At 38.3% G+C, this 16320-nt stretch overlaps 1 protein-coding gene across 1 annotated transcript in view; it reads right to left on the bottom strand.

Moving 5' to 3' along the window:
* LOC117296636 (metabotropic glutamate receptor 1-like) overlaps positions 1-16320 on the bottom strand; it is a 22337-nt gene continuing 6017 nt past the window's right edge. The window contains exon 2 of the mRNA XM_033779659.1: positions 1-1729. Coding sequence (XP_033635550.1) covers positions 1-999 — 999 coding nt within the window. The 5' untranslated portion in view covers positions 1000-1729. The remainder of the gene's footprint in view (positions 1730-16320) is intronic.

Here is a 16320-nt window from a genome sequence, read left to right on the forward strand (position 1 = left end):
TTATTTCCTGCACTTATTGGGCATGGTAAACGTATCAAAAAGATAAAGTGAAGGTTGGAACTTACCCACTGTATGGACAGCGGAAACATAACTCCAGTTGTATCTAGCAACGATATCCACCATGGCCTGGGCCTGAAGGGTATCAGACGGGCACACTCTGATAAAATACTCATAGAGCGTCTTGTCGCTTAAATCCTTACTGGTAGCCGAATAGGCCACTTGGGGAATGCTGAACAACTGTAAAAGATTCTGAACTTGTATCGCAACAGCACTGGAGCCGGGTCCTATTACCCCGACTATGGGTTTACGGGTTGGTATAGAGGTTCCTACACCACCCGGGAGACACTGGTTGGGACCCCCCGGTGCGAAGGAAGAAGGGTCCCCGCCCGTGATGTCCTGACTGCCCGCTCCGATGTTATCGCTAACAAACTCCAGGCTCTGTTCTAAAGCAACAGATGAGTACCAACATGAATCTCTGATTTCAAACCCTATGGTGACATTAGGGAGGATTGTGGGGTCCTTATTGATATCCGCTACGGTTTTCATCATCACCTCAACCCGTTGGATCCCGTATTGCTCCTGGATATCCCCACATGTCCGATCCGTCGCTTGGCTCTCGCTCGGGACATGATGGACGGAGAACAGAGCACCGACAATCACGTCGCCGTCCACCCGGATTACTTTACGGTTTCGCGCCGTCGCTGACGCGGCATTCACGCTACTAATGAAGACGATTACCCACAAAAAGAGGAGACACAACCCTGTCCAATCCGAAGCACGTATACCCGTCATCTCTGCTAATCCACGGGTCTTGGCTGGTCTACCACCACCCTTCAGCGGTACCACCACTGAGGTTGCAGGCTCCCTCCCAACCCGACACTCCGCCGTGTAGCCTTGCGCAAGTCCGATAAATCCATGATGAAGGCAGAAAGGACCATGATGACTCTGCCACGTGCGACCACATAAATGATCGTCAGTCAACCTGGCCATGGTCTTCATATCAATCGTAGCAGGCCTACGCTCCAGTAACCTTCGCCTCCGATAAATCCACCTCTACGGGGGGGCCCAGTGGGGTTGTGGGAGCTCACGCGATTACACCATGTTTGAATAATTAAGAGTAATATTTTTGTTTCAAGAGGCCCCGGCCGCACGCGACAGCACACTTGAATGTAGCGGCATTCCCCCACCATGCAAGGTCTCGCGACGTGGAGTGCTTCGAGTTTGATTGACTTCAACACAAATCTCATCCAATGGACAATTCAAAACACTATGGATGACTGTCACATCCAACTCGGATAATTATTCCCACTGACGCTTCAGATCCATAGCGACTTCCTAAAGTGGCACGTTTACTTTCCAAGGACCGACGCTCAGAAAAGAAAAGTGCATGACGATGACAGGCATGCGCACTAAGACTTTCTCATGACGTCACCTCATTATCGGTCAAAGATAACAATTAGCGTTGCTATGTGAACTCCTTCCTCTGTGATGTTGCCAGGTACATTGTGTCAGCAGCACACACATTTATTTAAGTTTGTGTATAGTATTTCCTTTCCGGTTTGACTCCAGTCAGTGTCATTGTTGTTTCCCGTTGACTATACTTCATCCAGCCTCATCACCGCATTTACACGGCGGACAAACTGCCGATATTCCCCGGTTGGTCGAAGGGAAGACGCATGTTGCAGTAGCTCCAGTTCAGCAAATCATCTCACATGAAACTCCTCACAACCTAAGCAAATTATGGGGGAAAACATAACTGAATTAACACCGAGAAGAACAGTTGAGAAAGTAACTAATTTAGGCAGGTCGAGAGTAAAAACAGTATAAAATTGATTTGATATAACAATAGACTCTAAAAAAATTGGTCTAAATTTGACCAAGATCCGGATCCTATGGGGCTACCCATTCCTGAATTATCAGACACATGCAGAGTCAGCATGGCACAGGGTCAGATTCTTAAAAAACGTTGTCGACATGACCCAGAAGGTTCAAACTGACGCAGAATAAAAAGAGTTAACCGTTCACTGTTCAACCACTTTCGGGTCAGCCTGACCCAGAATTGGGTTAAGTCCCCTTGACACCGAATCAAGGTCAGTTGTGACCTTGGCCCAATTTCATGGCTCTGCTTACCGCCGAATTCTGCACTTACGATCTCGATTCCCCGCTTACTTGCAAGCGCCGAATTTCTGCGCTAGCCTAGTAAGCATAGAGTCTAGTAACGTGGAATACGCACGCGCAGAATTAGTAATTGTTTGTCACGATTTATATGTTTAAAAAATATATAAAGTTGTTTGGGGGGGCTGACTCCGCCTACCCCTTTTGTGACGTCAATCGATGCAGACTTTGCATGCAATGCGTATAGTAAACACAAGTGCAAAGTACATGTACGTCCAAGCCGTGAGTTGGTACGTTTCAAAAAGTGTTTTTCTGCATTCAGCAGCAATACACCTGGTCGGCATTGCCGGAAAAAAAAACAAAAAAAATCTTTTTTTGAAACGTACAAACTCACGACTTGGTCCGTACATGTACTTTGCAATTGTGTTTACTCTACGCATTACAGGCAAAGTCTGCCTCGATTGACGTCACGAACAGCGCCCTCTCGGGTCGGGGTCACATTCCACTCATCAAAACACATATATTAGTGACAAAAGCTTTATGTTGAAAAAATACCACTTCCAGGTGACTTTAACTGTTTATTCACATTCCACTCATCAAAACACATATATTAGTGACAAAAGCTTTATTTTGAAAAAATACCACTTCCAGGTGACTTTAACTGTTTATTCACATTCCACTCATCAAAATACATATATTAGTGACAAAAGCTTTATTTTGAAAACATACCACTTCCAGGTGACTTTAACTGTTTATTCACATTCCACTCATCAAAACACATATATTAGTGACAAAAGCTTTATTTTGAAAAAATACCACTTCCAGGTGAATTTAAAAATGACATCGGAAATTGCGGTATTATATATCAGGGACTTTTTGAAGATTAACCTAACCTCACCAAATGAGGGCGTGATGCACGATTTACATACAACGTTGGTGGATGATGATTGATTTATTAAAGAACTCGGCAGATAATTTTTGAGCAAATAGGCCATGCGTTGTATAAAAATGTAAACCGGTTTGAGCTATTCACTCCTAACAGCTTAAAATCGTCAAATGTCCATTTTCCTAAATTGCAATTTTCCATAAGTTGATTATTCCGATTGATTTTGTAATTAAAATCAAATGAGTTGACATTACTCAACCAGCTCAGGATATTTGTAACAAAGCGCACGTCTGGCATTCAAGCAAGTCTGTGACAACACTAAAGAGCAATTGTTAATTGATTTTAATGAAATTATAATGGGCATTTTAATTGCTTGACGAAGCGTCTGATAATTGCATAGGGCTGCTTTTAATGGAGAAATAAATGTCCAACAGGAGGATTGACCATTTGTTAAGACTCGTGTAAGCAACAGAATCAATTATTGCTGACGTCACTCTCGTCACACAGAGTTACATAATTGGAAATTTTTCAAAAATAATTTTTAGCATAACAACTTACTTGGTAACGAGCAATGGAGAGCTGTTGATAGTATAAAACATTGTTAGAAATTGCTCCGTCTAAAGTAACGTAGTTTTTTGAGAAAGAGACAAGTGCACTCATATATTATTAAAGGACTTCAGGCCGGCCTGAAGCATTTTATTTAGGCATCTGAAAGCACACAAATTAATTGTGCAACAAGGGTGCTTTGTCTTTCAATGTTCTCTTGCAACTTCAATGACCAGTTAAGTCCAAACTGTTTACAGATTAAACTGTTGTTTTATGCACATGTTGGGATACACCGAGTAAATATACTGGTCTTTGACAATTACTAAAGGTGTGTCCAGTGTCTTTAAAGGGAAGGTATATTACGTTTGGTGGTCACTCATAAAATTACTGGCATTACCATCTTTTGGTTAGAAGCCGACACCCAGCTTTCGATGTTTAAAGCATTTCGAGAAACATTTCACTTCTAAAGTAATCATGTAAAACGATTATGTAAAAAATAAATAATGCCTTACGCGTTTTAAATGAAATTTTGACATGTTAAAGTCGAATTGTAAAATGTAGGCCTATCATCATACTTAAAGACACTGGACACTATTGGTAGTTGCAAAAGACCAGTCTTCTCACTTGGTGTATCTCAACATATGCACAAAACAAACCTGTGAAAAGTTTAGCTCAATTGGTCGTCGAAGTTGAGAGATAATAATGAAAGAAAAAAAAACACCCTTGTCACACGAAGTGTGTGCTTTCAGATGCTTGATTTCGAGACCTCAAATTCTAAATCTGAGGTCTCGAAATCAAATTCGTGTAAAATTACTTCTTTCTCGAAAACTATGGCACTTCAGAGGGAGCCGTTTCTCAATGTTTTATACTTCTTTTTCAACCTCTCCCCTTTACTCGTCACCAAGTAATGTATTATGCTAATAATTATTTTGACTAATTACCAATAGTGTCCACTGCCTTTAAAGTCTTCTAATTATAAAAAAATAATGACTACTGTATTTCAAGCCAGCTACGAAACTGTTTTATCCACCCCCTAATTTAACGTTAGATAAGTGTTTCTGGACATTATGAAACGAGCTCTCCATTATATCAATGCATTTAACATTATAATTGGGAATGCAAATTATCACATTGAATGTTAATGCACCCTGGAAACCAGTATAACATTTTAATATGATAAGAGCGGTATCGGCAGTATTTGTAAAGCTATTAACGTAGTTTAGCCCCACTCCTATTATATTTTAACAGTTCATTATGCATGTTGCACGCATGACCTTATTCAATATTATTATCACCGGTAACGCATGTTCGCCCGATATTATAGTGTTTTTATTATTATTGTGAATAATATTAATGTATGTAATTCTTTCACAAATTGCCCGGAAGCGTTGACACGTCTACGTCATGCTGCCAGTGCAGTATAATTCCATTTGCAGACATTAACCTGTCATTATACCGTAAATTGCGCTCGGTTTCGCCGGGCGATTAGTTAAGTAACAACGCGTTGAGGCATAAAAAGAACCAATATGAAGTCCACCGGGGGACGGGGTGGATGGTGGGGCTGTGCGACGCGTTTTACGGCCGAGTTGAGCCAATCAAAGCCCCGGCTCGTGTCGGTGTCGGGGAAGTCTGTGTGTGCGGGGATTAAACCGTAGAGTGATGTGTCGCTTGCGTGGAATGGAAATCCACGAAGAAAATAAGTTGTGCATTGCATGAAGATGAAATTATATATCGATCTTGCTGTGTCTACTCAGTTCGAGTGTGATGAGATTTGGACAATAACATGACTGTTTTCAACATCATGTAAAGTACAGTACCCTGGTAGAAGTGGCTGGCACAGACTTGGGGAACAGATACTTGCAAGTGTGAGGGTGTGAATGTGCATTGGGTCGGGAGAACATCGGTTTCAAATTAAAAATTGAATTGGAACAATTGGGTTATGTTGGAAGGCACGTTGAGACTGGTGTACTAAGTGAATTCAGATCAGTTTGTAGTACATTATCACGGTAAAGCAATATTGTGTCATTTCCCTTTAAAGGCACTGGACACCTTTGGTAATAAATTGTCAAAAAAACATTTTTTTTACTCGGTGTATCCCAACATATGCATTAAACAAGATAACAAATCTGTGAAAATTTTGTCTCAATTAATCATCGAAGCTTACGAGAATAATGAAAGAAAAAACACTCCTGTTTCACAAGTCTTTTATTATTTTACTGAGAAATTACCTCTTTCTCAAAAAACTATATTGAGGGAGCCGTTTCTCACAATGTGTACACTATCGACAGCTCTCCAATGCTCGTTCCAAGTAAGTTTTTATGCTAGCAATTATTTTGAGTAGTTACCAATAATAGCTTTAAAGGCAGTGGACACTATAATTACTCAATCCAATTATTAGTATAAAACCTCACTTGGTAACGATTAATGGGGAGAGGTTGATAGTATGAAACATTGTGAGAAACAGCTCCCTCTGAAGTGACGTAGTTTTCGAGACAGCAGAGGTAATTTTCCACGAATTTGATTTCGAGATCTCAAGTTTAGAATTTGAGGTCTCGAAATCAAGCATCTGGGGAAAGCACACAACTTCGTGTGACAACGGCATTTTTTCATTTCATAATTATCTCGCAACTCCGACGACCAATTGAACTCAAATTTTCACAGGTTTGTTATTTTATGCATATGTTGAGATACATCAAGAGAGAAAACTGGTCTTTGACAATTACCAATAGTGTCCACTGTCTTTAAACTAACGATATTCAAACAGGGGTTTGAATGAAGATTGCATACTCTTGAAAATGGTTACAGATCAAACAACGGATAACAATAAAGGTGTACAAGTAATATGTTGTAGGCTTCACTCCAGTCATTCCTACCTTTGTTTCCCCTGTGTTGTGAAAAGGCAAGCACACACGCCCTGTATGACTTTAAATATCGATACACCAGTGTACAAAATGTTCAGTGTCAACAAGCTCCACAACTCAAAATTATCAATTACGGAAGTTATTAATTATGATATGATACAACCATCATAGTGTTGACACAAGCACAAAAAGTCATCGAATGAAACGTGCAGTTTGAAGGAGACTGGACGGGCAAGTTGTGACTTCTTTCACCCGTCACTAGCCCGTAATATCGACCCAACTCTCTCACACCCCATGACAATAACTCATCAAGTACCCATTCATAACTCCGTTTTGGAATCAATACCTGCTCTTTTAGTTCCCATTCTGCATTGTACTGGTAATTGCCGGCCGGGGTGTGTCAAAGCGGTTGCACTTTTTTGGAGGATCCTTGTTGATATAGTGCGTATGAAAGGACATTCCCAAGATGGCTCCAGTACGTTCCACAGCATAAACAAGTGTACAATTTAATGTATTCACGTGTACACATTATCACCCCTGTTCCATTTTTCCTATTTTAAAAAATACTCAAAATGTGGGGACAAAATGCGGGTGTCAATTTAAAGAATTTTTAACATTCAACCAAACAAGGACCGCATGAGGATATTGTGAAGTTATTTGTGAATGCAATGGGCCTGGTCCATTTCTGGATTAAAACTGACCTGTATTCTGGGTCCGGGGGCATGACCCATTTCTGGGACAGACTGACCCGGAACTGGTAAGAGAACGGGATTTTTCTGGGTCAGTTTTACTAATCTCTGGGCCATTTTGACACAGATTCCGGGAACTGACCGGAATGGGTCAGGTAAAACGGCCCGAGCCATGTTGACCCAAATAAGCCAGGGGTTGATTTCACAAAGATGTTCTAACTCAGGACTACTCTTTAGAAGTTACTTTTAAAGCTTAAGGCTAGTCCAAGGTTAGGACGCTAACTCGAGATGATTCTAGGTCTAAACTCTTTGTGAAATACACCCAAGATCCAGGGAACCCTGACCCGGATATTTTTTAGAGTGTAGGCATACATGAAAGTAAAACCCGCGCTGGCCAAGTTTGCTGAAAAGGATATTTTCTCAATTTGCCTGCCGGTTTTGCATTGGTGTCGACAATTTTTGTTTTATTCAAGGCCGCCATTTATACAGTAAATCACACGCAGATCAGAATTATCATCAAACATTTTGTGCAAAGTTACTGGGACTATTTTTTACAAAATGAAATACCACATGCCATTAAGTTTCTAATTTGTTCTGGTTTTCTTCTGGAGTGTTTTGTTTTGTCTTGTTTTCCCCTTTTTTAAAGTAAAGATACATTTGCCACTTAAACCCATGTCACCAAGGCGACACAGTGCCTCGTAAAAATGATATGACGCGCAGCTCCTTTTATAACAGGCTTGTAGATTAAAAATTAATACCCATGTATAATTTCTGTGCTTACTAAATTTCTCTTTTGATTTCATCTTTCAGGAGCAAGGCAAAGATTGTGTTTCATTTTGGCGCCTCGGGGCATTAGTTGTAGAAAGATAATATCACGATAACTTGATAACTGGAATCATGCATTATTGGTGAGGTCAACGCAAGGTTTACTCTCATTTTTTATAATGCTTGACTTTTCTTAAAGGCACTGGACACCTTTGGTAATTGGCAAAGCCCAGTGCTCACTTTTTGTTTCCCAACATGCATACAAAACAAATTATGAACATTCGGACTCAATTGGTCATCGAAAATGCAAGAGAATAATATGAAAGAAAAAACGTCCTTGTTCAGATGCAAAAGTCTTGTATTATTTGACCGAGAAATTACCTCTTTCTCAAATACTACGTTACTTATATCCCGTTTCTTACAACGTTTTACAGCTCCCCGTTGCTCGTTACAACGTAATTATGTGACATCAAGCGCACTTATAATGGCTTTCACCTTTAAACAAAATTATATTGTTCACTTCTCTGCTGAACTCGGGGGTCATATTTGAGATAAAAAGGGAAGGACGCAGAATAAGCATGATTGAAAGAATTTCTCGAAGGCTAATATCAACCTGTTAGAAATGATGATGTAAAATATATTGTGAAGGTAAGTTATGTTATGAGTAATGGGTTTTGTCATGGTGTTGGGGTTGGTCTAGGGTGAGGGTTTAGGAGTAGACTGAGTTCACCTTTTGATTGATTGAGCATGGATGAAGAACGGGTTGCTTTCTTGTGAATGCATGCTTTTACGTCAGTATCCTTTCTTTATGGGCCATTATTGGCTTACGAAGGAACCATTTGGAAGGGAAGTAGATTACACAAAACGAAACGTTTATACAAATCAAAGATAATGCTTCTATAAAAGGCCACCATGTCGGTCTCGTTTGTTTTTGCTAGGGGGCGACTAGCTAGGGTGTGAAGTTGCTTAACTTGGATACGAACCAATTACGAATAAAACCCATGCCTGAAACTTAACAAACATTACAACAAAAAGGGTGGGACTCTGCATAGGACTTCAAGAAAGTCCACTAGGGTCAAGGGTCAACTCATTCTCTTCACATCTGAACAAAGGTATACTTTCTGTGCCTTTACCAGAGGCAATGTCTTCACAAACAATTAAATCGTTCAACTTCTTCCCATTTTTTCCAATGAGTCTTTTTCTAACATTGAAAAGGAGGGGCCTTCTAGTTTTTCGAAAAAGACCTTGTTCGATATTCCGATCATGCCACTTAAAAATGAAAATTCAAGAAAGCCATGACAAACTCTAGTTTTCAAATCGGAGAGGGACTTGGAGATTTTGTCAACTTCAAGTCCCATATTAATTTAAAGGGAGGGAACACGTTTGGGAATTGTAATATCGAAGTCTTATATTGTCAAAGACCAGCCTTCTCACTTGGTGTGTCCCATCATAAGCATAAAATAACAAGCCTGCGAAAATTTGGGCATCGAAGTTGCGAGAAAATGATGAAAGAAAAAACACCCTTGTTGGACGAACTTGTGTGCTTTCAGATAGGAATAAAAGACTTCTAGCTAGAAGTCTTTTATTATTTTAGAGAGAAATTACCTCTTTCTCAAAAACTACGTTACTTCAGAGGGAGTTCCCACAATGTTTTATACTATCAACAGCTCTCCAATGCTCGTTACCAAGTCAGTTGTTAAGTTATATTTGTTTTGAGTAACTACCAAACGTGTACCTTCCCTTTAAGCTTTGAAGGTGATAGGGTGTCCCAATCTTATTTCAATCAGTATAAACAGCTCGTTGTTTATAATTCTTATGGGATATTTATGTGGTACATTTAAGTGATTGATTTAAAAACATATCAGTCCAGTCGGCAGTTTGGTTTAAGTCCACTCCGAGCGGGATTCGAAAATAATGTTTACATGAATTTATTGCTCAACGAGCCCCCGTCAGGACAATTTTGTCTTCTGGTTCACTTATTGGCAAGCACAATTGTTTAAAGGCTTCCTCTGGCTTGCGAGCTACGGTGATTAAGTTCACTTAGGAGGCATCCCTTGGTATTACCAGAAATATATAAAAACAAATCAATTATATATCACACAACAACTCTACAACTCTTCAGAAACTGTCATGTAAAATATGTTTTCTTTTGATGTTCTTTCGGGTCTAAGGTACGCCTATATACATGATTTGAAAGCATAAAAAGCATCGTTGTTTAACTTTAGTTTTGGAACCTTTCTGATTACAAATTTCATCAATACCATTTTTCCTGTAAACTAATTCCCTTTGAAATGGAGTGAAAACTGAACTAAAAAAGCTAACAAATACGAACGCATTTTCAGTTGTTATACAAACCAGTTAAGTACATTGTGTTTGAAAATTGTCAATGTCTTTCCCCATTTCTCCTTACTCTCAAAACGGATTAAACCCACTTTTTCACAGGTTTGTTAATTGATTGATAACACAACACATGAACACTGTCTGCGACTATTCTGTCAACTGTAACTCTATAAAATCCCGTACTTTTAAGAAGTTAACTCAATTAAACCTATAAGAGGTGTTAAATAAACCTAATTCACATATATGCCTATATACACAATATCCAAAGCAAAGTAAGTAATGCATTTAACTAATTACATCAGCTCTTTAACGTAGACCCCATAACAGGATTGCGTGTACGTGATCGGAACACTTTGAAAGCAAACCTTGTATACACCGCCTACCTCGCCCCAATATAAACCAACATGGATGATGCATTTTGAAATTACTTTTAAAGGCAGTGGACACTATTTGTAATTACTCAAAATAATTATTAGTACGAAACCTTACTTGGTAACGAGTAATGGGGAGAGGTTGGTAGTATAAAACATTGTGAGAAACAGCTCCCTCTGAAGTGACATAGTTTTCGAGAAAGAAGTATTTTTCAGCGAATTTGACTTCGAGACCTCAAGTTTAGAACTTGAGGTCTCGAAATCAACCATCTATACGCACACAACTTCGTGTGACAAGGGTGTTTTTTCTTTCATTATTATCTCGCAACTTCGACGACCAATTGAGCTCAAATTTTCACAGGTTTGTTATTTCATGCATATGTTGAGATACACCAAGTGAGAAGACTGGTCTTTGACAATTACCATTTAGTGTCCACTGTCTTTAAGAATGATGTGACGGGAAAGGAGCTGTGAAGGGTTAAAATAATCAAACTGTAAAAGCCTCATCAAACTGTTTTATCTGTGGCAAACTGTGTCAGGGTTACTTGGAATGTGCGAGTGCGAAGGATCGTTGTTATTTTAACCTCTAATTCTAAAACACGCCATTCCGAGGTGTTATTTGGGTCAGCGTTACCCGTTTTCTGGGTCGAAATGCCCAGAAATCCGGATCAGAAACCATTGTATTTTGACTTTGTGTCAAATTGACCCACGAGATCTTTGTTCTATTAAGCGGACCCTTCGCAAGTGTTCAGATCCTAGACTTGTACCCGTTTTCTGAGTCAAAATGACCAGAAACTCGGATCGGGATTGTGCTGTTGACTTCCGGGTCATATATATTGACTATATTTGTGTCCAGGACCCTGCTCCGGGTCCATTCTGACCCTGGTATTTTATAGTGTTTATAGAAAAATGTCAGCACCACAATAATATAACAAGGTATACAGTTTGCACTAAAAGAAGAACAAAATTCTAGCTCAAAAGTCTAAAAACGAATACTACAACAAAGTGTTAAATAAGAGCAAACAGGGATGCCGATACTAATTTCCATAGGCTACTTTTGTCTGGAATCTCTGGAACGTTTGTCTGCCAACGTCTAAACTGATACTCTTAGTATTTCTTTTTATACGAGTATTTCAAGGCGAAAGATTTCCCTTGGTGATAGGTGCATGCACTAACTTCCCCTGAATACTAATTTATTGGTGATTTTCATACAAGCTTCCAACCAATTTTGTAAGTCATGCAATCTTCTCTCACACAGATCATTATGCCTAGTGCATTTTGTTCAAAAGGTTGCAACCAATTCGGTGAGGACTACCGACACAGTCTTTTCTATAGAAAAACCAAAGACGCATTATGCACATCGCGTCCATTAGAAATGCCCGTTACGCATAACAGTAGATAACATCTTTTTCTTCGCATTATGAATGCACTCCGGGCAATTCCGTTGGTGTTCCTTAGAGAGAAAAAAAAAATGAGCGGGTTGTCTTTCAGGTGCACTTCTTGATTAAGATAGTGGTTTTGTTCTGTATAACAATTAGAATAATAATAATGTCACGTGGTGTAAACCCTACTTGCATAACACTACTGAGTTTATTACGACCATTGGTGCATCATCATACAGTCATTATAAGTGCTCAGTAAATAAATACGTTCATTGAATGAATTAATTAAAACAAAGCCGCATTATATGCGGGTTAATAATGTATGTTGCTTAGATGTGTGCAATAGGTACATACCCACCAGCTGTTCCTTGGGATTCGAACCAAAGTCATTTTAACGTGTACTGGCAGCTCTCCTCAACTTGATGCTCGTCAACGATTATGGGTTAAAAATGAAAGAAATGTCTTGGAATGAGATACCACTTTGAACGTGACATATTGCCTTCAAATTCTTTCAAATATTGTTGTTTGGAATTTCTCCTTAAGAGTTTTTTACGCAGAAAAACACAACAGGGGTGTAATTATAGTGAAAATCGTATTGAGCTTTACAATTTTGGGAGTCAACAATGTGATTATGTAAAAAGAAAAATTATAGCAGTTCTGTACTGAAATTACACGAAACCACACAATTCAAGGGATGTTGGTGTGGATCACTATAACTGTATTTTTTCTAATTATATATATGTACAACCACCTTGTTGTAGGCTTTACCAAAGTGCCTAACCCGAGTGCAACCCCTTTGAACCAAAAAAAAGATGACATGCCAGCGTCGACAGGCTTGTAATTCACAAAATCAAGATTTGACAACAACATGACCTTTAGAGATAACAAACCCATTTAATATTTATTCAGACTAAAATGTAGGATAAAGGTCAATTAGCTCTTTATCGACATTATATTATAGTGACAAATGTACTTTTTGAAAACTATAGACGATGACGAACAAGCTATCTTTTCAAAGGCAATTGACACTTATGGCAATCTGGAATTTGCACACAAACTTGTGCAACAAGGGTGTTTTTTTGTTTCAGTGTCCTCTTGCAACTTCGATGACCAACTGAGTCAAAATGTTCAGAGATTTTTATTTTATGCATTTTGGATAATCTTGACAATTTACCAAAGGTAGGTGTATGACAAGTATGCCGGGCATTTTTGTTAACAAGTTATACAACAAAGATGATAATTATGTTAAAACCAAGCGTTACTGGTAACTCTAAAATATTAATACGAATAAAGCTGGTTATGATACCAATATCTTTCGACGAATACTAACTTATCTAGCATAGAATATGTTGAATTGTTAGAAAAATGAGTTCGTGTTTGGGTTGTATGAAATAATGTTAATCAAAAATTGTTAGATCTTTTTTTAGGGGGGGGGTACACATTTTTATACTGTTAAGCATAACAAATTTTTTTGTTTTTTTGTTTTGTTTTTGTTTTTTGTTTTTTTAGTTTTTTTTTAATTACGTTTTTATATAACGGTAAAACACAGTACCCAAATTAACAAAGTCCACATCCATGAAAAAAAAAACACGTCTTCGCTTCTCAAAAGTAAAAACCAACATTTAGTTTCACGTGTGGTTTAATTTTCAATGATTCAAACACTTTGATATAGAAAACATGAAAACATTCACACTCACCGCCATCCCGATTTTCGTCGAAACGCCTTCAGAATGAAAATACCACCACCGTGCTCATTCAATTATTATTACATTTTGGCCTTTACGAGGACAAATCGCTTGATTCCGGGTGAGTGTCCTGACTAGAAAAATGCATAGAGGCCGAGATATACTGGTCTGAGTTTCGACCAAGAAGAGTTCAGTGAGTCCGTCTTGCCCGAGCTGAATCACATTGCATTATAAACTGATGCCTTTCCACCAACCCGGGTGAATCAGTGAAAAACAAAACTTCCTTTAATTCAATATGAGGCTTGTATTCAAGCGCATGCGTCGTTGTCAGCCACATCCCGCACACGAATGACCGCGAAACACGATTTATGTTAGTGTTATCTTTTGCTAAAATCCTATTATTTTGAAGTTGCCACGGGCAGGTTTCTTATAACAAATTCATACTTTCCATATTGGTAATTAGGTTCAGGTATCTAGGCTTGTAATACCTTCGGTCTAAGGTTTCTTCAAAGGTATTAAACCTGATGCGTATGACATCATTTGGGAAGGGCGCCCTCTGCTAGAGGTCAAACAGAAGGTAGCTCATTGGTCCACATAGCGTAGCGCAAACATGAACGTTTTCTACTTTATTTCAGCATAATTTTCCATCAAGTTGGCAGCGTGATGACGTCAATTGAAATAATACCCTTTAAAAACAAGTGGATTTATTGTTCCTTTCAGGCTGTGGCTTAGCTTCAGCTTATACACAAAATAATTATTGGCTAGCTCTATTCTGTAACTATTTGATGTGCGGTTTCTGTGCAATTTTCAGTTTTATTTTCTGTAACGCATGTTTGTTCAAATTGAAGGGGATGCTTAAATTGGGGGAAGCTGCAATAGCAAGGAGCTTAAGGTGAACATGTTTCTTAAAAAAATGTTACTCTCAGAATTGCAATTTCAGATATTCATAATTTCCAATGTTTATTTAAACTCTACCGACATTCCTGTGTTATTAGCTGTGTCACCCTAGGCCCTTCATCTGATCCCCTCTCGTTTGAACGATTTCTCACTTGAACGATTTAATTGCAGTGATTTCAAAAACTGATTGAAAATAAATATCTTTAAGGTATACGTGGGGAACATTTTTCCGTGATTTATTATTATGTTTGTTTGTATCGTTTATGTTTGTTTGGTTGTGTTTGTTTGGTTGTTGTTTTTATTCTCTGTATTTTTGTTTTTGTTTGTTTTGTTGTTGTGGTGGGTTTTTGTAGGGGGTGGGGGGGGGGGTTCAAAAAACTGTACTTTTTAAACTTGATGTAACATATGTTAACACCTCATTTTTTGTAGTGCATGTTATAGAAGGCGATAAAATTGAATAGACACTTGTTACAAGAACCGGGAATGATGATAAAACTGGTCACTTTCTTCAGAATACTGCAAGTTCAAACATTCTTCAAATAGATAGGGGGTTTACTGGATCTACAAGGTTTTACTCCCACTGAAAGTTGAATTTTAAGTTTTTGTATATTTGTTCGAACACTATTCAAATGTTTACTATTGGTATTTACTCAAAATAATTGTTAGCATAAAAACTTAGTTGGTATCGAGCAATGGAGAGCTGTTGATAGTATAACATATTGTGAAAAACGGCTCCCTCGAAAGTAACATAGTTTTCTCACTTAACTGTAGGCATCTGAAAGCTCTGTTTTTTCTTTCATTATTCCCTTGCAACTTCGATGACCAAATTGAGCCCAATGTTCACAGATTTGTTATATAATTTCTGCATGATGTTTGGGTACACCGAGTGAGTACACTGGTCCAACTTTGATTTTAAAAAAAACGAGTAGTTTTGGTTTCTGTGTTTTCGCAACCGGAACATGAGAAACGCATTACGCTGTACAAGTAACGCCGTACTATTGTAACAATCCCTTTTGTTCATAAAATACCATTTTCTCAAAAAGGCTTTCAGAACACACATTGTTCCGTTTATAACTGAGCGCTCCTGTTAGTGAGTACACTGGTTTTGCCAATTACCAAAGGTGTCCGGTGGAGTTCACAAAGAGTTAAGACTAGTCTTATCTCGAGTTAGGACGAGTTACTCGTCCTAACTTAAGACGAGCCATACGATAGGACTAGTCCAGATCTTTAACGTCCTTGTGAAAGTTGAGAAAATAATCAAAATCAATGCCATTTTGATTGAATATGATCAAAATTCAAAAATTAACAACATTCATGTACAATAATGTACAGACTCATAATATTCAATGGGATTGATTTGGATGTTGAATTGGAATCATAGGTAACAAATTAAAAAAAATTACATTAATTTTACTTTTTATTATCGTGAAGTGGGAGCCTTATATTTTCCCCCATTTTCATAAGGACACCATCCATAGGAAAATTAGTGGATCACAAAACTCAATAAAATATGACATTGACGCACCAAAGGCACGCGGAAAAATACTTTAGAGGTAATGATGTTAGTATTAAATTTATAATCATGTCATGCATGACTGTGTGTCCATATATTGAAAACGAACCTCTGAGTACATATAGGTAAGGGTGTATTGAGATCTAAACAAAGTTAATCAAGTTAACCAATAACTGTTCACCAAAATGGCTGAAAACAACTAAAACTGTAATTCGAATTATCAAAATGGTGTTTGTTTAGCGCAAAAAAAAGGCCCCAAAAGAAAATACA

Source organism: Asterias rubens, chromosome 11 (genome assembly GCF_902459465.1).
Source record: "Asterias rubens chromosome 11, eAstRub1.3, whole genome shotgun sequence".
Classification (NCBI taxonomy): Eukaryota; Metazoa; Echinodermata; class Asteroidea; order Forcipulatida; family Asteriidae; genus Asterias; species Asterias rubens.